Raw genomic sequence first — 26,902 nt, forward strand, 5'->3', positions numbered from 1 at the left:
GTCAATTAGAGGATCTAGTGTTGATAGCATCCACACTCCTCGCTCTCTGAAGTGGTGGAACACAAGCAGCCTGTTCAAAGGGCGGCCTCTCCTAGACCCTGTTCCACATATTATCCTGACAATGGACGCATCACTGAAGGGTTAGGGTACGCACTAACAGAATCTCATGGTCCAGCGTCTCGGGGACACCAAACACTGGGGTCTCTACATCGGCTACTTAGAGCATCAAGCTGTTCACCTAGCGTTGAAAGCGTTCACACCTCAATTGATCGGCAAAGTTGTCTTAGTCTGGATGGCCAATATGACAACTATGTACTATTTACAAAGTCAGGGGTGGAGGCACTCTCTACAGTTATCACTCTTATCTCAGACCATGTAGTGTTGAGATCTACATCACCACATTCATCTGTTAGCAGAATACCTCCCAGGAACAGACTACGATTTTGCTTACCTCCTCAGCAGGATGTGGCAACAAGTCCCACGTAGGAACTCAATTCATTTAATACTACAGTACAAAACATTGCCTGTTACCTACTGCTTCTGCTGCTCTCTGGTCTTGCTTTCACATCCATGTGCCTACATTTGGCTGCAGTTGCTGCCTAATTGCAAAATAGACGACACCTGTCTTTGTTAAAGGTACCAGTCATCAAGGCTTTTTTTAGACCGGGTGCACCAACTTGGAATCTTAACATTGTGCTTACAAGACTTATGGGCCCACCAGTTGAACTACTATATAAATGTTTCCTTCAATTTCTATCTTGGAAGGTTGTATTTTTAATTGCCATTACCTCACTCAGACGTGTTAGTGAGCTGCAAGTGCTAACCACACAAGAGCCTTTTTTCCAGCTCCACAGATATCGGATGGTTCTTCACACCAACCCAAAATTTCTTCCAAAGGTGATCTCTCATTTCCACCTTAATCAATGAGTTGAGTTACCTGTGTTCTTATCTCAGACAGCCTCCGTTGCAGAAAGGCCTCTCCATATGTTTGATGTTGAGAGAGCTTATGTATTACATTGACAGAATTAAAGATTTTTGCAAAATGAAACAACTCTTTGTTGCTTTTTCGCCCCCTCATAAAGGAACGCCCAGGTCCAAATTGGGCATTGCCAGGTGGATGGTTAAATGCATTCAGATATGTTACGTTAAAGCCAAAAAGACTTTACCCAAACCCCCTAAAGCACACACTCCTCACTGGATCGGAGCTTCTATGTCTTTCCTGGGCAATAGCTAATATATTCAAAGCAATTACATGGGCTACACCACACACTTTCACTAAACATTATTGTGTGGATGTTCTAGCATGCCTACAAGCTAATTGAGGTCAGGCAGTGCTGCATACACTCTTTCAAACAACTGCTGCACCAACAGTTTAGCCACCGCTTTGGAGGGCACTACTGTACAGTCTATGCAAAACATGTGTATCTATAGCCACACATGACTCAAATAGATTGTTTATTACCCTATAAGCATCTGTTCTTGGCATGTAGTGCTGTAGATTTACATTTGCCCACCCTCCTCCCCGGACACCTGTGGCTGTTGCAGTTAAATGTGTGTGTCTTGTAAAGCGCACTGCTACCCGGAGGCGTCCTGGCGCTATAGACCGCTGGGGAACCCGTCCTGGCTTTCCCTGTGAGATGTTCCCTCCTGGGTATCTCCAAGGTGAAACCAGGCATCCCCGGCGTTTGTGGGGGGCCGTTGTGGAGATGAGGCAAGCTAATGCCCAGAGTTGCCGAGTGTGATCCCTGGTTAGAGTAGGCACCGAGGCGAGAATTATCGAGTCCGCTGACCCTGGTTCACGTCCCTGCTGCGTCGGGGATTGAACCCTGGTCCCGGGCCGTCCTCTGCTTCCGGGTCTGCCGCCTCTAACCAGTGAGCCACACCACTCCACTTTACCTTTTCATATGCATTGACATCCCTTTATTTACATTCCAATTTCACCTGCCTGCTGGAAAACAAGCTAACAATGGAGTTTATGCCCTTGTGCATTCTCACCAAGAGGCGGAGTCACCCTTCCTCGTGACTCGGAAGACTTCTTCGAAGAAAAACTACTTACACACATCTGGACCCAACACTAGATGGCAGGACTTTGTACAACATGTGAATCTACAGCACTACATGCCTAGAACAGATGTTTACAGGGTGAGTAATACAATCCGTATTTTCAGTTACATGTGATAGAAATAGAAGAATGCCGACATGGTGGACATTGGACTCACAGGCTTGCCCCACCTTCAGATTTACATTGCTCATATCTGTTAGAATGTCAGTTTGTTCACATCCACTCTAGAGCTCACAGTTTGGGCATAGATATCACGCCCTCAATAATAAAAAATCTGCATAAATGTTCTTGTGGTATGTCTCACTGTTTTTGCCAGTGCGATTTATTTTTATATACAAGTAGGGATCAATAAGGTTTCATTTCTAAACATTCCTTAAAATCATATCCATGTCACCAGTATATCTTTAACATTTATTATATCCGCTCAGGTTCCCGTTTGCTTTAATCATTCAACCAACAGATCTTTATTATTAATGTGGCCCGCACTAGACTCCACTCTTGACACTCAGGTCTTTTCAGAATGATTGTTGAGCTTGAAGACTGGTTCCCTGGCTGATGTTTAAAAAAATGTACGAATTGCAGATTGTGGCTAGCGCTTTTTAATTAGGCCCGAGGAACACAGCAGAAACACACTACTACATTTAATGAGTCTGTTTACTTTCAATGGGGTTCGCACCAAGCTACTGTTCTTCCGACCACCCCTACACCTGTTCACTCACGAACGTATAATTTGCTCCAAGCCTCATAATGATGCCACTTCATGTAACAAAGTTGTTAGTCTCAACCAGTGTTTTCTCTGTTTTGAATCGATCCGTTTTCAATTTCCTGAGAGTTTTGCGTTACCTGAAGTCTGCTTCTTTCCTGCCATCTACATTTTCTTCAAAAATAAATTGAAAGGCCTTGTTAAAATAAACAGTAATTAGTGGATGCACTAAACCTGAAAACTAACAAAAGGAAGCCAGCAAAGGCCAGCAGATCCAGTTCTGCTTCCTCTGATGGGCCTCCGCCTGTCCTGCTGATTGCCCAGTGTGAGCTTGCAGCTCAACCCACATGCTCTACAATCCATCTTGGATTTTGTTATCTATTCGTGCCCTGAGCTGAACGCAATGGCCGGAGCACAGCTTGGTCACTGCTGGTCACTTTGCGATGGAGCAAGCAGCGTTTCTCCTTCCTTCCCCCAAAACACCTCCACATCTTTCAGATAAGGCTAGAATAGAAGGGGTGCAGGGAAGGCTACGTAGCACTTCAGTTAGCGGCAAAGGGGAGACAGACCTGCAGTCAGTATCCCAGGGAGGATGACTTGCAAGGAAAAACAACACCCATTAAATGTATTTAACTGTGACGTCCTGCCTCTAGCTTTGTCTGCTTGGTGGTCTCTGAGAGATGGAGTCCCAAGGCAACTCGCAGTATGTTCCAGCCTCGCCGCATAACACCTGTGCTTTTCCCAGATGATGGCAGGATGGGAAGTAAGCAGGGACCGAGAGGCAGCACCATGGTTGTTTGGGACGTCATTGGGTATGGGGAGATACCATATAACTAGAAAAAGTGTCCGGGGGTCTGGAGAGAAACTACGAATCTTACTATAGAGACATCAAAAGAAATGTTATGTGATAGTTAAAGTGATGTGACTATGTGTCGTACTGCACGCAAATTCCCATATTTGGAAAAAGTGCCCATCAGTTCCCGCCTGGTTCCGCCCTACATCATTTGGGCTCTCCTTACCCAGGAGAAAGTGCAGTATGTCTATCAGTGTAGTATTGATAGGTCAACTTCAGAAAATATCCAAAGTTGTGCTGGTAGGACTGCTAAATTGTTTACTGCGGGTAACTGAATTACAGTGCCAAATTAAATGTGTGAAAAATAGTGCAATGTTAAAATTAGGTAGTTATTGAGTGGATACAAAAATATTTTATTAGATTCCCTCAAAACTCCCAATATTAAAATGTGAAAAAGCAAACAGATATAACATAATATCTGTTAATCAGTAGGGTCAACGTGTTTCAGCAAAAGTGACTCTAAATATGTCTCTGCTTTCTTCAGGACCTAGATGTATATGGCTACTGTATAAAGAAAAGGAAAAATATCACCTGTATATTTTTCTTGAGTTCATTCAATCTTCTCCACTAAATTTTGTATGAGGAATAGCATCACCCCACCTGGCTGCTGCTCAGGTAAGAGGAGCACCGCTCTTCCCGTCGGTACACCGAGCGTCCCTCTGGGCAATCTGTATGCAATGTATTGAACTGTGACGTCCTGCCTCTAGCTTTGTCTGCTTGGTGGTCTCTGAGAGATGGAGTCCCAAGGCAACTCGCAGTATGTTCCAGCCTCGCCGCATAACACCTGTGCTTCTCCCAGATGATGGCAGGATGAGAAGTAAGCAGGGACCGAGAGGCAGCACCATAGTTGATTGGGACGTCATTGGGTATGGAGAGATACCACCACACACATTATCCTGGTGGGCAAGCATAAACTAGTATTTCCACCTAGCATAACCCAGCGGCAAAGCCTTTTCAGACTGATCTTACAGCTCTTAATGTGTTAAAAGAAAATAAAGTGTCCCTGGTCAATTCAATCTGGGTTTGCCAAATCATCCTTCATTAGGCTAGAAATGATAGGAGGGTCAGCATTGAATGTAGTAAGCAAGCTTCATTGGGACAAAATTACCGACAGTGAAATGAAGACGCTTCTGCCATGGCTTTGCAAAGTAGAAATATAGCAGGAATAGAATCCTATTCCATATGGTCAAACCCCTTTATCTGAATCTTTATATCCTTTTTGCTTGGTGCCCTGCATTGAAAGGCTGTTACAAGTAAATGGCAATGTGAGCTTACTCCGTTATGTAGCTTCTGCTTGGAAGGCATCAAGGATGAGCTTTGTTTTACATATATCAATTTATGTCTGTACGCACTATTTGTATTACATAAACCTATCCAAAAGGCAGAAGAGCACTGTACAGGGTCAAAGGCAAAGATGCAGTGAATGAGTGACTAGAGGGGAAGCTTGATTTTGAGTAAGTAGGTAGACTGTTACTTCGTCATGATTTATTGTTGTTTAAAGAGGCGAGCCTTCAATTCTTCCTTCAATTAGAGTAGGGTTGGGGTAGACCTGATGGATACAGGAAGATTAGTCTAGATGCTTTCTTTTTTGTACTTCCTCCTTCCCAGTCTGATGGTGTCCTTGTGGCAGGTGTACCAAGAACCAAAGGAAGTGGAGAGCTTGTCAACTTGAAAGGCGAGGGTGCTGGTAGTGATGAAACTGTACTTTATGCAGCTGATTTTGAACATGGGGTTGTATGGCAAGGGAAACCCATGGAGTTCCATTGGAGTTGATTGAGTGAAGTGTTTATATCTAGTCAGTGTGTTGCTTAAAGGTACTGTTGTGTGTAGGTTGCTCTTAAGGAATGCTAATATTGAATCTGGGAGGCTGTGGAGCAGGGTGTTGCCACCATCCCCTGACAAAAGTACGAGGGCTTGAACAGCAATTGTGAACTCACTTTCTGGAAGGAATGGTTTCACATTCTGTAGTAGAGCAAGCTGGCACCCGGCCATCTTGGTTTCTTTGGTGATGCGTTCCTTGAGGGGAAGACTGTGCCCAGGGTGAATCCTAGTAACTTGCCATTGCTTGAAAATTAAGGTTAAAATCCATCCAGGGTCATGGCCTTGATCCCGGTTTGGACTACTCATTCACATAGGTCCTTCAGGCTATCTCTCTGAGACAAGGATGCTGAATGTGTGTTTAACCTGCATATATGTAGTAGTATGAGGCTGGAGCATATGTGCTGTGCTTGACTCTTTCTGCGCAGTAATCCATTTTGAATCCCTTTAGTTAGCGAGCAAAGGACCCATATTTAAGGGAATGGCAGAAAATTTAGACACCATAGTCCAGTAGGTAACTCTCCCTATGCAGGAAACAGGTAAAAGGCCTATCCTGCAGGTATAACAGGTGATATGATCTACCGTTCCAAACCATATCTGAGCCACGGGTAGCAATCAGTGCCACAGTGGGTCCTCAATCTATATTCATGAGTCATGTGAGTTAAAGTCAAAGTAAAACCTTACCAGATGCTTAAAGTGAAATTATGGACAAGGGTGCATGCCCACTCAGGTCATGGAGCATCCATTTAAGAATAGTAGTAGTGCATGTGTGGAAAAGCTTCCTTTGTAAAAAGTAAAAAAGAATATTCACCAAGAAAATAGATTCTGGTTGGGGCAGCTAAATATTATTCACAACTACTTGTGCAATTCATGCAGCTATTTCTTTAATCCATATGCAGTGTTTGGTCTGTCTAAGAAAATCTGGTTGGTAAAGTTGAAAATTCTTTTTAATATAGAGAGATCAAAAAGGGAGATGATTTGTTTCATGTTTAATGGGTTCGTGCTTGACAAGTTTTCTTTACTGTATACTCAATACTTGCTTTCTTCTCTTTATTGATCCGTTCTTTCTGGATTGAAAAGGAAAAGGTATGGAATGCTACAATTTGCATGTTTTTGCCTTTGTCCATAATTTTTTTAAGCTTATATAGATTTTACTATTTGTTTTAAAACTACTGTATAGTAACATGCCTGAAGATAGACTTTGAATGTTTTGACAAAGCACTCTACAACAACCTTGTATAACTGAACACTGTAATGCAGTTCCTGGTCAACGCAGATTACATTATTTTGCAAAGAAATAAGTGAGAGCAGCCACTAAGGAAAACTACATCAGTCAAATATCTATTTTAGGTTGATAGAAAAAAAACTGTTAAAGCAAATAGCAGTATTAAAAAGCAAGACTTATTTTAATAATTAGCTTCTAAAACATTATTTTAAAAAAAAACAGGGCGAAAATGTTTTCCCTTTTCAATGAGTCATTGAACATACGACAATAGTTCTCTGTTACGTATTCAATAGCATTTTCTGTCTTTAATTAAATAGTTAACTCAGTAAGACATCGTCTTCAATGGAGGTAGCTTTCAGACAGTTGAGGATGCTGGCGAGGTCTGCAAGAGAAAGGTTTCAAGGAAGACCATTTTGTGGGATGCAGTGTGGAGTGGAAAGTGTTAGAGGAGAATTAGGCTCGGTGTTGTCGATGTGCTTTTAGATCTTCTGATAGCATACCCATATATTTACACCAAAATAGATGCCATGGTTCTCCCAATCTCCAACATTAACCCCCTGATCTAGGAGGGGAGCCCATCCTGAGAGAGTCTCTGCCAGCACTGCGGGTTCATTATTATTTTGGGAACCACTGTAATATCATTTTTGGAAACTAGATTTCATACTATGGCCAGTAACCAAAGTCACTGTTGTTTTGTCTGCGATTTGACGTTGCGTTTCGCGATTCTAAACCTTCATGAAGTATTGCTCTTTTGAAGGCGATGTACTGGAGTCTATACTTGAGCAATATTGCACTTCTGTACTGTTAACAAAGTTGTTAATATGTATGCAGATACTTTAATAAGGAGAGTCCAATTCACTTAGCATATATTTGTTAATAGGCCAATGCTATATGGTGGAAGCGATCTTCTGCTAATATAGTGCCAAAAGCTATTTTACTTATGATATGAGTAAAATACATGATGCACATCTGAGTTCATCTTAAAATAATCAGGACATTTGATTGGGGAGTGTATCGGAGACATTAATGAGTTGAATCCAGATGACATTTGAATTTAGTTCAATGTATCGAATATTGTCCATTATCTTCTCTGTACAAACTCATCTTTAATAACTCCAAAATTTCTGAATGGATTTGCACCAAATCACAAAAGAGATCTTTCGGGCCAAGATCTATCTGGCTGCCAAATTTGGCTTAAATCAGTTCAGTGGATGGGGCTGTAGTTGTGTCTAAAATCCCTATGGGAAATTGCATGGAGAAAATGCGTTTTGGGACATCCCATTTTTCTCGGCCCCTTTGCTTGACGAATCACCACGAAACTTACCAGACAGCAGCTAAAGTGAGTGACATAATAGTTTTGCAAATTTCGTGAAGAATAGTCAAACGGCGCCAAAATTATTAGTGAAACAAAAAGCGATTTTCCCCAAAGAAACTAGGTCCGAACTAGAACTACCTACTGGCGATTATATATACACATATGCATATATACATTTTATCTAGTTTCCATGTGTACATAAACTGATTAATTTGCCCCTGTTCTTACAGGTTCCGTGCATGTACATCTTTATCTCTGCTTCGGTGTGTTCCGTTTTCCTTCTTTACCCCAGTATCCCTGATTCACATTGGACTGATTTGTTTGGTATCTATCTCCGTATCCACCTGCAGAGCTAAAGGTCTTGGGTCTCAGGGGGTATTGGAAATTAAAGTATGGTATCACTCACAAAGCCTCGCAATATGAGAGACAGATGGTTACATTCCAACACATTCTGACCCAAAAGGTCTCTGTACTAAGTAGACAATAGTTATTAATACGGGTGAGTAACTTATTTTGTTTGGCCCATGTATATAGCTTATTGCTATCTTGGAAAAATATAAATTACCCGTGTGTTTTTTTTTGTTGGTTTGTTTAGATCCAAATCAGGCTCTACGACTCTGTTTGGGCAGTACTGCAGTTGGTGCACAGTATGGTGCCATATCTGCTTTAAGTATCAACAATGACTGTTCAAGATTGCTATGTGGCTTTGCGAAAGGACAGGTATGCCAGACTTTCAAATAATATAACTTTTTTATGAAGAATAATATGTTTTATCTCTAAATGTTTTATGCTTTGATGGGACTGTCCTCTTTCTCCCCATCTTGCCTCTTCATGATAATTTCTAAACTTACAGTGCATTCGGTAGGTGACTTTTATGTCGTCGTGTCTTCTTACCAACCCAGATTAAGTTGAATAGGGTTCTGTCCTTTCGACTTGCTGTGCCGGTGATCTGTGGTTGTAAAAAGATCGTTTTAGTTTACACAGGGTTCCCTGCTCCTTCCCTCATCTGGTGCACACTCCTTTGAGATTAGGCTCCCTGTGCAATACCATTTTTAATACACTGTATCGTAGCATGACTTACAGTGCTGTCTCACTGTGTATCAAGCTCTATAAATACAAACACACAGTAGCATTATCAATTTCATTCTGCTACATCTTGTAGCACAACAAAGCAGTTGTTGGATTTTATGTGTGAATATTATAGGGAAGGCGTGAGCAAAATCAATTGTGATGGAAGTTATTGGGTTGCTGCTTAGAAGGACCCGGGGGACCCCATCTCCTGAGCCAGGCCTTTTTACAATGGGGAGGGTGGCTGTGCAGCTCCCCTCCCTGGGACGAATTCAGTCCAGGGGAACCCATTCCCTGGGGCCCAGCCTCCATGGTGAGTGCCATGGTCCCACCCAGTCACGTCTGTTGGGAACCACAGGGGGAGCCTCAAGGCCCTCTCAGTCCCTACCAACTCCCTTCCTATTGCGGGAGCAGGCATTGCTTTCAAACATAGGAAGCTGTTAAATATGCAGCTCCCTGTGTCCGAAAGCAATTGTCCTCCACTACCGGCAAATGAGAGCATTTTCAATGCTCTCGATTGCTGGAAGCTAGCGTTTGCTGTGACTTGGCAGGAGAGTTGAAGCTCCTGCTAACCCACAGCAAACAGCTGTGTCCCTGGGGTGGGCTCCCGGGACATAACAGGAAAGGTCCCTGGGGTTACGGTCTCCAGGGCCATTATTGGCTCCAGGAGTTTGTTGGAGTAGGGCCTGCCCCTGGGAGTTGGCGGTCCTTGGAGCCATGGAGGGGGGGTCCGTGAGAGCCCCCATTATACATAAAATAGCTCTGAGGAGGTTACGTTCCCCGGGACACGGGGTCTGTGAGACCCCCCACCATTACTGGTGGCACGGGCGAGAGGATGGACCAAGAGACACACCCTCCCCCAATTTCTTTTGAATAATAATGGTCATATTCCCCCCAGACCTGACCCACCCTGGGGCTTAATAATAGAGAAGCGCTGAAACCAGCACTTCTTTTTTTTGGGGGTGGGGGGAGCCGCAGCTTTAGCATGACTCCTGCAGAATTCTTTATTTTTTTAAATGTTTTTTTTGCCCTGGTAGTCTTGGGGGCATACCCTGACCCCTCTTATTTTTTTTATGTTTTTTGTGGGTCTCGGCTCAAGCCAAGTCCCAAGATGGCTGCCAAAACTTCTTGTTTGAAGTATTTGCAGCCAAGATCGAGAGGGGTCGCAGAGCCTTTGCGTCTATATATCTATATATCTCTAAAACCTCTGAACGGATTTACAAAAATCAAAAAAAGGCTCTCTACTGGACCAACATCTACCTTCCTGCAAAATTTGATGTAATTCCGTTCAGCAGTTTGAGCTGTAGCCATGTCTAAAGTTCATATGAGAATTAATATGGGGTAAAGACGTTTTGGGAACCCCCTCCGCTTTTTCTCGGCCCCCGCTTAACGAATCACCATGAAACTTTCAAGACTGCAGCTGAAGTGAGCGTCATATTAGTTTTGTAAATTTTGCGAGGATTCTTCAAACGACGTCAAAGATATAGGCAATACAAAAAACACTCTTCCTATGGAAACTAGGTCCTAACTATAACTACCTACTGGCAACCGCAAGTAAGATATATATATACAGCCAGAAAGGGGACTCCATTCCCCAACACTACCTGGGGCGGCCGCTGCCAACGTTGATCGAGCCAGGAGGCACCTGAAGTCAGCTCTTGGCTCCCACAGTGCGGGATGCCCCAGGCTGGGCCATCCCTCTAACTTTTGAACACCAGGAGGTATGCCAGCAAGACTTTGCCTTTTCATTTCTTTTATTTTGTTGTTGGGTGCTATAGTCAAGCTAACATTGACTGATTGAGTGTCTGGGATACTGGGACCACACCAGGGGGCTACCATTGATATCATTGTTTTAGTTTCTTTACTTGACTATTTCGTGTCCTCTCTCTCTTGTACTAGTGTTGTTCAACAGTACCATGCCCCTTCTTTTACCTTAACCATGGGAAAGAGGAAGGCAACTGAGGGTTCAACTGAACCTACAAAAACAAAAAAATCGAAGAATAGCTAAATTTGCCGGTGGTAACTGTGTACTTGACCGAATCGACAACCTTGTTGTTGAATGTGAAGACCTGCTACACTGTAACACACTGGCAATGCGGGATAGTTATCTACTCTGGATCCTACTCCACTGGGTACCTCCACTTCACAACTGCATACACCCAGCATGTTTGGAAAGGCAGCGAGACAGCCTTCCGGCTGTTACCCAATGCAAAGATTTCAGTCCGGATGTGTCCGATCTAGCTCATCCATCTGCTATAGTCGATATTGTCCCCCTTAGCAACCAATTCTCACCATTATATGACACAAACTATGATCTTATTTTCCCTGTCCTCCTGCTAATTCTGCTTTGGAGACTATGTTACCAGAACCCACAATTCAGTCAAGCAGGGAATGTATTGTTTTAATTACTGCATTAAGGACTGAAGTGGGAGAGTTAAAAACTGTCATATCTAGATTGGTTCTTACAATAAATAAGCCAAAATGTGCAAAAGATACTGACAAGTCTATTATTCTGAACACTCAGTCTACCCAGACTACCCAGACCACCCAACAGTTTGATGCACAACAGCTTGTATCTCCACCTGATGCTCCCTAACCACAGGGGACTTATTTAGCACAAGAGACAGTAAGCAGGAATTGTGGGTCCCTAAGATGTCAGCTGCACTCCCAGCATAACACTAGAGCATATCCTTTACAACAATGGAGTAATAGTGTTTCGAGAAACTCTAGTTTGACTAACTCCCGCCAGCTGCAGTCACCGAACCCTTTATGGTTTTCTAACCCCCAGCACGATATAACAGAAGGTGGAACTTCAGGCCCGCCCCATGCCTTAGACGTGGGCCTAATAATTTAAAAAACAAAGTTGTTATGATAAAGGTACCTAAATTGCAGTCCCACGTAAAGTTTGAATCTGAAGATTCCCTTATAAAGAAAACCACCCACTGGATTATGCATTCTAGATGCTGTCCCTTGATTTATTCGAGAAGACCTGCTCTGTGCTCTGAGGAGCTCCCCCTAAGAGTTCAATGTTTGAAGTGATGGAACTAACATTAAAAGGCATAATAATGGATGATTTAGTGGCCCTAGACATTAGGACAAACCCTTCAAATAATTAATGTATTAGATGCAAGTACTGCAGGCCAGGAACTGATGTATTGCAGGGTCCCAGACATAGGAAGGGGCCCTTATCCCCAATGCGTCATGTGGATTGACTCAGGAATACTGCTAATTTCTCTCCTCCTACCCTTGCACCAATTCATGTAAAATGCAGTAATACATGTTTAGCAAGTTTAGATACCCTTACCCAAATTCAACCTCTTGGTAGGGGCCTAAGGGATGAATCTAGCCTGAATTGTATGGTGTTTGGCCAAAAGGAGAAACTAAAAGCTTCTTTGCATTTACTGTTAGACCACATATCTTCTAACAATGCCACATATCTTCTAACAATGTTTTTTTCCAAAAGCCCCTGGGAGTCCGTTATACTGCTGAGCCACCCACTACTAACTTGCATTTTAAAGTACAAATTGATGTACCACCCAACTGCAACCCTGACGTAGACAAGGCTGTGCCCCCACTGACAATCACTTCCCCTACCCAATCTGATTATTTGATTACTGATAATGTGTTGCCTTGTGACACAGAGACCCATAGATGCTTGCCCACACCCAATAATGAGGTAAAGAACAGGCTAACGCTAATCTCCTTTAACCTGGCGGGATCCATCTAAAACCTCAAGATCCAGAATGGCCTTCCTTTATAGACAAAAACTAGATCTGCATTTTCCAAGAGACTTGGGCTGTGGACAGGGTATACATAAATGGTTACTCAACATATAGTGTGGAAGCTAATGCGCCATACAAATCGGGCGGAGCTAGTGTGGGGCAGATAACTCTTGTGAGGAATACTTTAGCCTGCAAGTATAAACAACTAACAATATAATCACAAGATATATTGGGGATTCAGCTTGTCTTTACAACAGGCCTACATTTGAACGTGTTTGATATCTATGGTAGGTCCGAATCTTAGAGCAGTAAATCCTCAGTATTATCTTAGTTAGATGATCTGGTTGGAGTAGATCAAAGAAACTCCAAAATTATAGTAGCTGGGGACTTTAATGCCTCTTTTGAAGCCTCTCCCCTACTAAGTACCTTACTAGAGGAGGAGGAGGAGATTTGGGGCATACCTAATCTGGCATCGACTAAACGTTGCCATCGTTAAACGTCCGTTTCCCTACAGATTGCATTATTGGTTACTGGAAGGAGCTTGAGGGCATGCAACGGAAGGACTGTATCTGATATAAACAGGCAGGCCACTTTCAAATGGGGTGTCAGCTCTAGTCTCATCGATTACTTTCTAGATGACGTTAGCATCTGGTCACTAGTTGAGGATATGACAATCGCCCCAAGGTCCGATAGCGATCATAATCCCTTGCTGTTAAAAATGGTGGGCACTGCCATGGATAGGAATTCATCCAGTTGTACCTCTAAGCTGACAGAGCCACTTGTAACCAATAACTGCAGAAGTCAGTCTAGCCCAAAGTCCATGCAGTTACAGACTTATATACTTAGATCAAGGAGTTATTTATACACTTTCTGTCTGGCTTGAGCAGTAGTTTGGATTGTGACTACTCCCCTGGGCCAATTCCCATACTATTAGTGCACAGGGAATTTTATGAAGCCTTGCAATCTGTATTTACAAAAAACATACCTCTGGCAGTAGGCCCGTTGGTAGAATGCATAATAAATGGTTTAAATGCAAACGCAAACTAGCAAAGGGGGCCCTACAGTTAGAGGTTAAGGAGCGTAGTCAGTCTGGGATAGTCCTGGCACGCAACAGATATAAAGCTGCACTTGCCAACGCAAAGTGTAATTTTGCGGATAAAAACTGGCAAGATCTGCTATTAGCCACCAGATGCAATGACAATCGCTTTTTCTGGCACATTATTACAAAGGGAAATGCGGAAAACGCAAATGCTCTCAGTACCATATCCAGCCAGAGGTATGTGTTGAACACTTCTCCAAATTATATACCAGGAACGAGGATACTCGCTGTATAGACAACCCTAGAGCTGATCAGAACACTCTTAACATTCTCTCTGCCATGCATACGACTTGCACTGCATTGGTTTTCAGCTTGAATGACACCTTATCAGCAATGAACAGACTCAAGGCAGGAAAAGCCCCAGCCCGATAAGATACCAGGTGATTTATCTAAATCCTTACCCATGATATAGGCTCTGTACATAAATCTCTTGTCAAATTGTATATTGGCTGGTGGGTATATTCCGACAACCTGGAGGGGAGCTGAGATAATTACAATGCACAAAAAGGGAGACGCTTCTATCCCCTCCCAACTATAGACCCATCAGCCTGATTGACAATCTGCAAAAGATCTTTGCAAGACCAGTTCTGGATAAATTTCATACCTGGATAGATGACAAGGTGATATTGTCCCCATATCAATCAGACTTTCGCTCTAAAATAAGTACATGCAACCAGGCTTCAGATTCACCCTACTAACCTGGAAATATGTGCTGCTAAAAAAAAAAAATACTCTATGTAGCATTTGTAGATCTGAGGGGCAATTTTGACCTGGTTCTGCGCAAACTGTTGTAGAGAACTATGCTTGACCTAGGTACCCCAATTGATCTGGTAATCTTGAAAGCTAGACTCCACAAGGACAATAAGCTCAGGTCAGAAGGGGAAAAAGCGGTGAACTAACTGACAGGATACCTATACAGCATAGAGTGCGCCAGGGGCGCTTGCTTGCTCCCACACTAATTTTATCTGTTCATTAATCACATGGCTAGCAGACTACTGGACTGTAGGAATGATTCTCCTGTTATGAATGGCACGAAAGTCCAGATCCTACTCTTTGCAGATGATTCTTTACTCATCTCCACAACTCTAATGGGCCTGGAAACTTTAGTGGATAAATTCCTAGATTTCTGCAGGGACAGGGGCCTGGAACTTAGCGTTGCCAAAACAAAATATATAGTATTCGGGAAAGTGAAGGGGTAATCATGTGAGGTTAGGATTGCATGCAAACCCCTTGAGAGGGTGAACAATGTTGATTACCTTGTGATAAGATTAAGTGACTCACTTGGCTGGGAACAACAAATAGATAAGAGTTATCTTACCTTATGCCATAGGTCAAAATTAATACTGAGATACCAAAAACAGTCCTGCATTTGATCACTGACCCCAGTATTAGAGGTTTACCGTGACAAAGCCCAGAGTGGCGCTCTCTGTGGGGCCATATCAACACAAACAAATTGACGATTTGTGAAAACATTTTTGATAGATCACTTATCTCAGTACCCATCACTACCCCAATGATCCCACTGTTCTTCGACCTGGAGATAAAAAAAATAGGAGATATGGCTTCACTGAAACCTTTGGCTGTGCATGTGGACAGCACCCCAGCTTTCTGATTATCGTAATTCCCTGATGGAGGTTCTGACTATCAGTGGCACCAAAAAAACTACTGTGGTTGAAACATATCGTAAGCTGGTATAAATCACTGGATATGCCGGAACTATGGGAATACCTAGAGAGGGCAACTAGAGGGGATCTATCGAGACTGAAAGCCAGGTACTGGGCGGTTGCGGACGTGTGCTACGCTACTAGTTCAGCAAATGCCCATTTAACAACACAATTCTTAAGTGTAAAGCTAGGCCCCAGGTTTGAACCCTTCCTGTATCAAATTACACCCCTATTTGCTAAACGTTTATACGCTAAATTCAGGGATGGCAACCTACTCCTAAGGTTTCCCAGCAACCAGGGTGTTGGGTTGTTACCAGAACTATGTCCTGCCTGTGCTAGAGTACAAGAGACGAAAGAACATGTACTCTTTTTTTTTTTTTGCAGCAAATACCAACTAATCTGCAGGAGGGGGATACGACCAATCTGCATAAGCTTTGGATTCAGGCATTCAGGTAGCCTACAGAATCCTAAAAACAGATACATCTGGGCCAGTAGTTTTTGCAGTTAGCCGTTTTCTATTTTTCTTTTGGATTAAACGTCAGAAGTTTTTATCTTAGTCTGCAATGGCTGTCATCATCAGAAAATGAATTTTCATGATAGCAAAATGTTGGCTACTGGAACGAATTAATTGTGTTTTGTATATAAGATTATATTTTAATATATTTTTTAGGTGGTGCTGCTTTTAACTTGAAGGCTATTAACCAAAAGCTTGTCTGTTTTAATGTTTTCATACCGTACATTTTTAAATGTAGTTCAAGAACTCTATTCCTCTGTTTTAGAATGTAAAAAGATGGATCTTTTATGTATACTTTGATGGTTTAAAGCAAAACAACTGAATAAAGTTTTTCTTCTAGAAGCAACTGACCACATGTGCTGTGCATATGATTAAGACCCGGTTGAGGGTTGAAACGCGTTCTGCTTTTGACGGACATTTGCATTAATAAAACCTTGTTACTTGAACTCGGTTGGCGGGCTTGCTGTCATGCTGCGAGGTGCGTGACTGTTCGTTTGGAATATATTAAACGGTAGACGCTCCGCTATAAAGCCCTGACCCGCTTGGGTCAGGCGTCCTTCTAGCGTCCATTTCATTTGGAATCGATATTTGGGACGCCTGCCGGCTGCGAAACAACTACTAATGGAAAAAGTGGTCTGAGGCTGGGCTTCTCGTGGATAATAGGAGACCCGTCCGCTATTGGTTTTATGAAAAGCTTGTAGCAGCCAGGGTTTGTGAGGATCTTTGTTTCTTCGTGTGCGAAACTTGAATAAAGTTCTAAAAGTGCAACAGTCGTCATGGGAGACTCTTGCTAAAACAATATATAGATAAGTGGTGTTGCCTTGAATGATACAGTGGTGCAAACAGAAAAACTGAAAGCAAGAGACTGATATAATAAGTGACAGGGTGATATTTAAATTCAGTGGTGATTAACTGTGATACTACTACAGAGTTTTGCACGGTTTATTTAAACCTGAACTTTAAAATGACATTTCCCACAGTTTTTTCATAAACAACTTTATTGATTTTAAAAAGAACGTTCATTATGCTCCACTTTGAGTCCCTTGTCAGTGTCTGATAATTGTAAGTACCTTGTTTCTTGAACTCGGCTGGAGGGCTTGCTGTCATGCTGAGAGGTGCGTGACAGTTCGTTTGAAATATATTAAGCAGTAGACGCTCCGCTATCAAGCCCCAACCCGCTTTCCCGTGGCGTCCTTCAAGCGTCAATTTCGATTTTAATCACGTGACTTATTTATAAAGACATCAACTCCCACAGTGCAATGTAATTTATATAGATGTACAAACTGGAAGTCCTTACTTTCAAGCCTTGTTGGACAAATTCTGCTTGATATTTGCACTGATGTTCAAGTGGTTTTATTTGTAAAAGCAGTCAGGTGACAAGCTGCAGTGTTTTCACTCTGCATGCGACCAGCAGGAACCATCTGTTGCAGCACGATCATAGCAGAAATCATCCTGCTCGAATCCCTTCCACACGCATTCCATTTTGCTAATTAGCATATCCTTTATAGTGAGTGAGTCAGGCTCCTCAATTAATACCACAAACACAGTCTCTCGTTTTTGGAGCCCAGGACCCTTCAGGGCGACTTCAGTAAAATGGGCACGGAGCAGCCCATTAAGCACTTGCCATGCAAACAAAGGTTTTGAAGCCCAATACTGCAGCTCCGGTTCCGGCACAGTCCAGCAGCTCCATATTAACATGGAGACAACGCCCTTAAAATGCGCCACAGGGCGTGTTTGCCCACTTGTCACATCAGGCCACGCCCCCTACCTGCACCACTGTGCAAACGCACCTTCCTGGTGCTTTGTAAATCAGGGAATTAAGTCCCCTTCAGTCCTGAGGGTCCCTGGGGGCCAACTTGCCCACCAGCTACCTAAAGTAAGCTCCCCATAGCTGCGTTGCAGAGATGTGTAAAAAGGGGTGTGGCCTCGGACCACCTCTCTGCAACGCAGCTACGTGGCGCTTGCTGGAGGTACATGCTGGGCTAGTTGGCCCCCAGGAACCCTCAGAATTCAAGGGGAATTAATCCCCCAAATTAAAACCCGCCAGGGGGTGCGTTTGCACAGTGGTGAAGGGAGCGGACAGGGCCTTTTGTGACATGTGTGTACTTATGCAATCACTCCACCAAAACGCAAGCATTTAAAAATTTACCATGCACTCTCCTTGTAGCACTCTAATCATCCAGTCACTACCCATGCAATGACCCATGCACTACTACAATACGCTGAGCGCTACCCATGCAGTCCAGCCATTGCCCTTTCACTACCCATGCACTCCTCCAATCACCCAGCGAGCACCATGTACTTATCCAATCACTAACACATGCACTGCTACAATCCCCTGTGCACTACCCATGCAGGCCTCTAACCACCTACACAGTACTGATCCACTCCTCCAATTACCCAGGTTGTACCCATGCACTCCAGAAATTCCAATGTCACTACCCATGCACTCCTCAATCACCCATCTAGCATTATGTACTTATCCAATCACTCCGAGCAGTTCTAAAATCACCATGCACTGTCTGTGCAGCACTCTAATCATCCAGTCACTACCCATGTACTCATGCAATGGCCCAGGCACTAACTCATGGCAAAAACAGAGGAGGTCATGCTCATTACAGGGGTACCCCAACACAGTGTTCCATAGTGTATGTTGGTGTTTTCACTGTATTCCTAGTGTCTTTCAGCATATCACTGGCTCCGGTCCTGGTTATTCAGAGTCAGTTACCACCTGTACCTGTCAGTAAAAAGTTGGGGCACAGGAGGACTTTCTCCTCCTCTGTTGGTTCTTTCTGCACATCTCTTGCTTCTTCCTGCACTTTTCTTTGTCTTTCTGGACTTCTGTTGCCTCTTTCTGCATTTGTATTGCTTCTTTCTGCGCTTTTCTTCCTCTTTCTTCACATGTCCTAACTTTGTAGGCATAGTTAGTAATTAGCATTTAAAAAACCATTGAAATTCACTGAATAAAACCATAGGTTTCAGGCACGTTATAGTTAGAAATTAGCATTTAAAAAACCATTGAAATTCACTGAAAAAAACTGGTTTCAGGCATGTTATAGTTAGAAATTAGCATTTAAAAAACCTTAGAAATTCACTGAAAAAAACATAGGTTTCAGGGATGTTATAGTTAGTTGGACATTTCACTCGTACAAAACCATAGAAATTCCCCTGTTATAGTTATTTCAGCTAACTATAGCTTGCGCCTCCGCAATGCAATGCTGATGACGTCACATATTACATCATTCATGACATGGTCAGTGACATCACTGATGACATCTGAAATTACATCACTGATGACATCAGCCACATCAAAATCTGATGCACTTCCTCACACTATAATATAATCTTTGATACACTCACTGTAAAATACAGGCTACCATTTTCGAAAAAAATACACCAATACCAGTTACTACATACACACTCACTGATTCCTAGGTCTACACACAAATCCACTTTTTCACCCTTACAATCACTCATACATACAGTCACTCATCAATACAACACTATCATATGCCCTCATACACCTATACAGACACACACACCGTCACTCATCCTTGGAGTTACTCACACACCTAGTCAGTCATGCAAAGAATCAATCACACTTCCATTTCCTCAACTATACAGTTACACACACCACCTCACTTATTCAAACATATACTAAAACGTACTTACTCTCTTATACAATCAATGATACAAGTACACACTCATCCATACAGCCACTCTCACAGTCACTGACTCTCACATATAGTCATTTATATACTCCAAGTCTCACATGCACTGCCTTTTACATATATAGTTATTTGGACATGTACCACTGAGCCATCCAATCTCTCACCAACACACCCATACGCACACTCACCCGCCCATACAGCTGTTTCCACATTTACTCTTGAACCCTTACAGTCAGTGACTCAACCACTCGCACATCTATGGACAGAGTCACACACCTCCCTCCCACCCACACACTCACTCAGTCTCCCATACAAATACCCAGGCAACCAATCAATAACCCATATAGACACTCCTGTAGCTACTGACCAACACATGCAGCAGCTTACACAACAGACATACTGATACACAAATTCAAACAGTTTAGTCACGAACCCATGCATTCAGTTAGACACATTTAATCACTCACTTATACAGTCAGTCACGCACATACTAAATCCTCCATCCAGGCACTTATACACCCATTCATTCTTCAATACACCTTAGCATATATATAAAACATATTTAAACTTTAGAGAAACACACAGTCACTGGATGATGTGTTCAGTGATGTCATCAGTGATGTCATTTGAGATGTCCTCAGTGATGTCATCAGTGATGTCACTGACCATGTCATGAATGATGTAGTATGTGACGTCATCAGCAGTGCATTGCGGGGGCGCGAGTTATAATTTGCTGAACTAACTATGACGGGGAATTTCTATGGTTCTGTATGAGTGAAATGTCCAACTAACTATAACGCCCCTGAAACCTATGGTTTTTTCAGTGAATATATATATATATATTGCTGCGTTGCTTGAGGTTGCTTGAGGTGTTCTTGGATATACAAATTGTTAATACAGTTTCCAGAAAAACGATGTCCGAGCCACTTATTCCTTTCCAGCGTGTTTTATTTTCCCAGCGTGTTTTATTTTCACAGCCTGGCCACTCGACGCGTTTCGGAGGGAGACCTCCATGGTCACGAGGTCTCCCTCCGAAACGTGTCGAGTGACCAGGCTGTGAAAATAAAAAATGCTGGAAAGGATTAAGTGGCTCGGACATCGTTTTTCTGGAAACCGTATTGACTATTTGTTTTGGATATTTGGGGTTCGCGACCCCATCTGAGCCCGCCACCCCAAGTGGCTGGGGTTTCTGGGCAGCAAACTAAGGTGGAATATATATATATACTCTCCAATTTGCTTAAAAACCACTGCCACAACCCCTGATCAGCGGGTGCGTCGTCAGACGAACCTCTAAGCTTGGTCCGCTTACATGAACCACAACACCCTTCTCGAAAAAAAGGAAACAACGCAGTGTCTTGACAATTGCCACACTTAAGGCGGCCAAAAGCGGTACAAAAGGGGGTGGTGATGGACGGAGGATCTGAATCAATCAAACACTCACACCCAGTCAAAAGATCAGGGTTTAATCCATCACGTTCTTTAGCCCACTCTGCCACCCCAGTTCAGACATGGCTATATGCAAATCAGTCTCACCCCAATCAAACACTCAGTGGGCTAAACAACGGCGATGGATTAAACCCAGCTCTGTTGACTGGGTGTGAGTGTTTGATTGGTTCAGATGCTCCGTCCATCACCACCCCCTTTTGTACCGCATTGTTTGCCATAAGTTGGCAGGGTATGCTCAGACGTGAGTCCCTTGCTCACTTTGCCACTGGATTCAAGCAAGCCGGGCTGAAGACAGCTGAAATACCAGAAACTGGTCCTCTGTAGCTTGTTTCCGGTCCAGGGAAGACATGGCTTGGCAGTTCGGGCTGGACTGCCCATGAGGCACAGGCCAGACTGATTTGCATATGGCCATGTCTGAACTGGGGTGGCAGAGTGGGCTAAAGAATGGTGATGGATTAAACCCAGATCAGTTGACTGGGGGTGAGTGCTTTTATATTATCAGTGACTGGGAGCCAGTGCAACTGTGGAAGATGAGCAGATACAGAATGACGCATAGGAACTTTAAGCATAAGGTACGCTGCCGCATTTTGAATTATTTGCAATCATTGCAATATATAGGATGGTAGGTCCAGATACAGACTATTCACATAGTCAAATTTTGAGGTAACCAAGGCAGTAACAATGGTCTTAAGGGCCAGAACCAGGTGCAACATCCTCCTGCGAGACTTCAAGCTAGCAAAGCAACTAGCCGAAACCACCTTAACCTGTGGTTCAAAAGACAAGGCAGAATCAAATTTGAAGAGCAGCTTTCTCACACATGAGGAGCTTTGAAGGCCATCAATTAAGAGAGTCAGGGACCTGTCTATTGCCAAAAACAGAGGATATCCGTTTTGTCAGAATTCGGTTTAAGGCAACCCACACTTCCAATTGCCCACTCCTTTCAAGCAACTCTTAAATGAATTTAAAGCATCGAATGCCTATCCCCGGAAAGACAAAAGGAGCTGGGTGTTATCAGTGTAAGAAATCACTTTCAGGCTCCAAGGTCTGACCAAGTGGCCACGGGCTCCAGATGAAGATTAAAAAGAGTGGGGCTCAAGGCGGTGCCCTGGGGAAACCCACATTCAAGAGACTTGGTATTCAAAGTAAAAGGGGCTAAAAATCCAGCTTAGGACCTATCCTGAAGCTATTATTTAAGCCAGACCATAGCATTTCCTTGGATTGCAATCTTCATAAGCCTATTCAGTAAGCTAAGTTGAGAGACTATGTCCAATGCTGATGACCAGTTCAAGAGTACAATTTTTACTGATGCACCCTGACCAAGATTAGTCTTAACGAATTTTGAGACCTCCTCCGCCTCTTTACTGTATCCTGCTCGGAAGCCCGATTCCGTATCATGGAGACGAGAATTAAATGCCAGAAAGAGGGAAAGTTGTCTATTGACCTCCTTCGCCAGCATTTCGGCTACTTCAGGTAGAAGTGAGATAGGTCTAAAGTTGCTAAGAGCCTTGGGGTCGGCGTTTGTATTTTTTTTACAACGGTAACAGGGGGGAAGCCTGTTTCCAACCCCTCGGAACTACAGCAGACTCCAGATACTCATTTACCAATTTTTTCAAAATAGGGTTAACAGGGCCGGAGTTGTGGGCCCTCTCTGTGGTTGCTTCTGACCTATGTTGTCTAGGGAACTGATCATAAATTGTTTTCATTTTATTAGAAAAAAAGGTCTGCGAGCTCCTCGCATAGATGGGAGTCCGTGGTTTTGAAACGGTCCCTGGTGGTAAGAAGGAGTTCACTGTCTCGAAGAGTGCCTCTGGTTTATTAGGCGCAGCATCAATGGCTGAAGCTATAAAATCTCTCCTTGCGGGAGGATTTAGGGAAACTCAGCAGCGCCTTACGTTTCCATACACCCGCTTTGCAGTCTTATCATAGGACTTGCGCCAGCTGCTCTCCAACCGATTACAAAATGCCTTCGCCTCTCTTAAGGCCACCGTAAGCAGGACGGCCTGGATCAGTTCTGAGAACTCGATTTTATCGGGGCAGTACAGTCTGCTACCATCACAGAACGGGGAACACATAAATTTGCATTCACAGATCCGGCAAGCTGCCCACACCCCGCAAGCGCCTCTAGGAAGCACCCCTCCACAGCGTGAACTTCCTGTAAGCACACTGCGCTCCGGAGATGATGACAATTATTCCTGTATGGCTCACTTAGCCCCCTTCTAGGGATGGACTGCAGTCGCTGAACAGTAATGCCTGAAGTTCACGGGCCGCATATGAGGTCTGTAGATAAAAAAAAAATGAAATTAGTATTAGTAACAAGACCGCATTCAGTGGCAAAATGGATAATAAAACAGGTGGATGCGACGAGGGATGGCATTTAGCTTTGGAAAATCTGGAGTCTCTCGCCTGGACCGGGACTAATGACATATGTGTGCACAGTTCCTTCCAGCCAGAACCCACGGGACTTGTATGTTGCATTTGTGCCGGACGTTTTGAGCCGGGGCCTGCACTCCTCGCCCCAGCCTCCATGGCGGCTTCAGTGATCGAGGATGTCAGTGGTGAGGTCACGTGTTGTCACTAGTCAGGTTTAATAATTCCATTTGTGATGTTACAAATAAGCAGGTGTGAGTTCACTTGTAATGCTGGAGGCGGTTGAGAGTTATGTGGTTGCAAATCTCACCTTAACTAACAAACATTTTTTTAATGGTTTTTGATCATAACCATAATGTCCGTTCTAAATTTTTTAATCGCAGAAAATATTTTTATAACTGGTAAAAGGGTCATAGATTCTATTTAACCAAGTGTTTTTCATATACGATTATGACTTTCATAATTAAACTAATAATTCAAGTCCAGCCAGAGATGTACTTGAGAAGAATGCATTTCGGCTTTTACTTGTTTGCATATTCATTGCAAGGCCAGGGCTACTTTCACCTTTGCATCTGACGTACACGGTTGCTTTATATTTGTCCTTTCTAATTCAAATAATAGAATAAAAAAGGTAACTATAGAGATTTAAAAATAAAAATTGCTGTTGCTGGAATTGCTATAATTTCAACCATTTTCAATCCCTCTCTTTGCAGATTACTATGTGGGACCTCGCCAGTGGGAAGCTTTTACGGTCCATAAGCGACGCCCATCCTCCCGGAACGGCAATTCTGCACATCAAGGTAAAGGCGGTCAAATATGCCAACTCACTAATTTTCGATGAAGGTGTGCCCCAGTTTGCTATTTAGCAGTGTTAAAAGAAGCACTCCAAGCCATTACACTCAATATTCATTTTGATTCTTTTCAGAAAGTACAGGCTTAACAGTGATTCATTGTGATATTATTCTCTTTTTAGGGCTTTACATTTGTTCGGCTCTAAAGCAACACTTTTTAAAGGTGAAGCAAAAAAAAATGCCAAATTCCAGAATATGTATTTTTATTTGGATAATATTATAAAATGAAGAAAGGACCAACGTTGAAATGCAGGACCTCAATTTTTTTGATCCGCTTTCCTTTGTTTTATGAAAGCACGAGGGCCACCTCCCATAAGACCCCATACATTGATTCTGATCTCATGGAATGTGGCCGGGCTGGGGAATAAATTGGATTGTCAGGAATGGGTTTCTTTTATCAATTCAAAAAGCATCTGCCTCTTCCAGGAAACTTGGGCGCGAGAGGAGTCTACATTCCAGGGGTTTGCAGTATTTTCAAAACCAGCTAAATGGGGGGGCCGGGGAAGACCATCTTGAGGGCTTGCAATTTGGGTAGCATCCCATTTGGGCTGCCGGGCCAGCTGTCTAATAGTAGACTCAGACGACATACTAGCTGTTCTTTTAGAATGGCCAAACTCCTCCAAACTGGCGATAATAAACGTGTATTCAAGACCTGAAGCCACGTCACGAGAATCAACCACCATCGAGGAACTCTCCGCTTTTTTAGTGAAATTCCAGGGGAGCTCCACTACGTGGTTGGAGGGGACCTAAACTCGCACTATGAGCCACTGCCAGGCTTTCTCGATGGACCCTCCCTAGAGGAGGATTCACGATGGCTGATACCTGCCACAGTGGCACCACCACCAAGAGCTTGGACTCCCCTCGCTCTTCAGATAACTGCTCTCACCCTAAATCAAGGCCTAAGGGCCTGCAATGGGCGCACTAAATCAGACATACCAAGTAAATGCACCTTTAATAAAGCTGGTAGCGAATCAAGATTAGATTATATCCTCGTCCAGCTGTCATCTTGGTCACGAATCATCAACTTCAAGGTAATTGATAGACGGGATAGTGACCATAACGTCTTGGAGCTCGAATACGCCCTACCAGGCATCGAGGATATGGGACGGGGTAATCAAAGTCCAAAGCCAGGGCTACTCCTGGAGAATAACCGAAGGAGAGTACGGTGGGGGAAACTGGCCACCAGTGGTGAAAAGCTAGCAAAACTCTATGGCAGAATTACCCCAGTGCTGGAGAAGGCATTCGCTATTGGTGAGCAACTTGGTGATGGGAAAAATAGAGACCTGTTAGCGCGGACCCATGTAGATCTAATAAACACCATGGCGTCAGATCTCTTCGTAAAGGGGGGGTAGACCTAGCAGAACACACAAGAAGACCTGGTATAACGCCACATGCCGGGACTCCAAACGTGAACTGCTATTCGCAATAAAGACGTGCAGAAGCAGGGAGGAGATACAATTCAGGAGACGGGCACACAAGAAACTGCTGGCAAATGCCAAGGCTGAATGGGACCAACAACACTTGGAGGACCTCTCCAGTGCACTAGTCATTAGAGATTCTAGTAAATTTTGGCGGGTGGTTAATAGTGGAACGGAGGATCTCCCCTCGGCAATTGAGCCCAACATTGCCCCGAGTATATGGCAAAACCATTTTCAGTCGCTATATGCTACAGAGGATGAGGATCCGAGTTCCCCCCAATACACGCTAGTGAATGATCCTGAGGGTGAACCCTTCACAGAAAAAGAAGTTCGTGCAGCTATAGCGGGGTTGTCTACAGGGAAAGCCCCGGGACTCTATGGGGTACCGGGCGACCTATTCAAGCAGGAACCAGGGGTATAGGCCCCCTATCTCCTGCTGATATTCAATGCGGTCCTTAAGGGGATGGAGGTCTCGGATACTTGGCTTGGCGCAGAGGTGGTTTCAATATTTAAAAAGGGATCCCCTCTGCTTCCAGCCAACTATCGTCCAATAAGCCTCATCAATGTATCACAAAAGCTTTTCGGTAGGCTAATTTTGGACCGGCTCCAGAACTGGCTGGAGGAGACAGATACCCTGACCCCTTACCAGGCAGGATTTAGGAGGGGGGTGTCCACAATTGATCAAACTTTTAGGCTGAATCTCATATATTGGAGGACAGCATTGATCGAGGGCGGCACTCTGTACACGGTTTTCGTGGACTTACGTGCCGCCTTCGATCTAGTGCCAAGATCAAAATTGTGGAAGGTCATGGAGGAGATGGGCGTCCCGAAAGATATCTTAGCAATCCTGATGAGATTACTTCACAACAACTTTGCACGAGTCAGTTGCGGGAGAGGTGGCAACCTAACTGAAAGATTCCCCGTTCGCAGAGGGGTGAGACAGGGTTGTGTGCTTGCACCGACCCTGTTCTGCCTCTTTGTGAATGGGGTCATTGCGCACCTGACAAGGATTGCCAACACCGACGCCCCAAAACTGACCGGCAGCAGGGTGCCCGCAATTATGTTCGCGGACGACACCCTGTTGCTGTCCAAATCCCTGATGGGCA

At 43.7% G+C, this 26,902-nt stretch overlaps 1 protein-coding gene across 1 annotated transcript in view; it reads left to right on the plus strand.

Annotated features, from left to right (window-relative positions):
* VPS8 (VPS8 subunit of CORVET complex) overlaps nt 1–26,902 on the plus strand; it is a 1,704,823-nt gene that overhangs the window by 187,684 nt on the left and 1,490,237 nt on the right. Inside the window, exons 7-8 of the mRNA XM_086955430.1 lie at nt 8,572–8,696; nt 24,241–24,327. Coding sequence (XP_086811556.1) covers nt 8,572–8,696; nt 24,241–24,327 — 212 coding nt within the window. The remainder of the gene's footprint in view (nt 1–8,571; nt 8,697–24,240; nt 24,328–26,902) is intronic.

This window comes from Lissotriton vulgaris, chromosome 2_1 (assembly GCF_964263255.1).
Source record: "Lissotriton vulgaris chromosome 2_1, aLisVul1.2, whole genome shotgun sequence".
NCBI lineage: Eukaryota > Metazoa > Chordata > Amphibia > Caudata > Salamandridae > Lissotriton > Lissotriton vulgaris.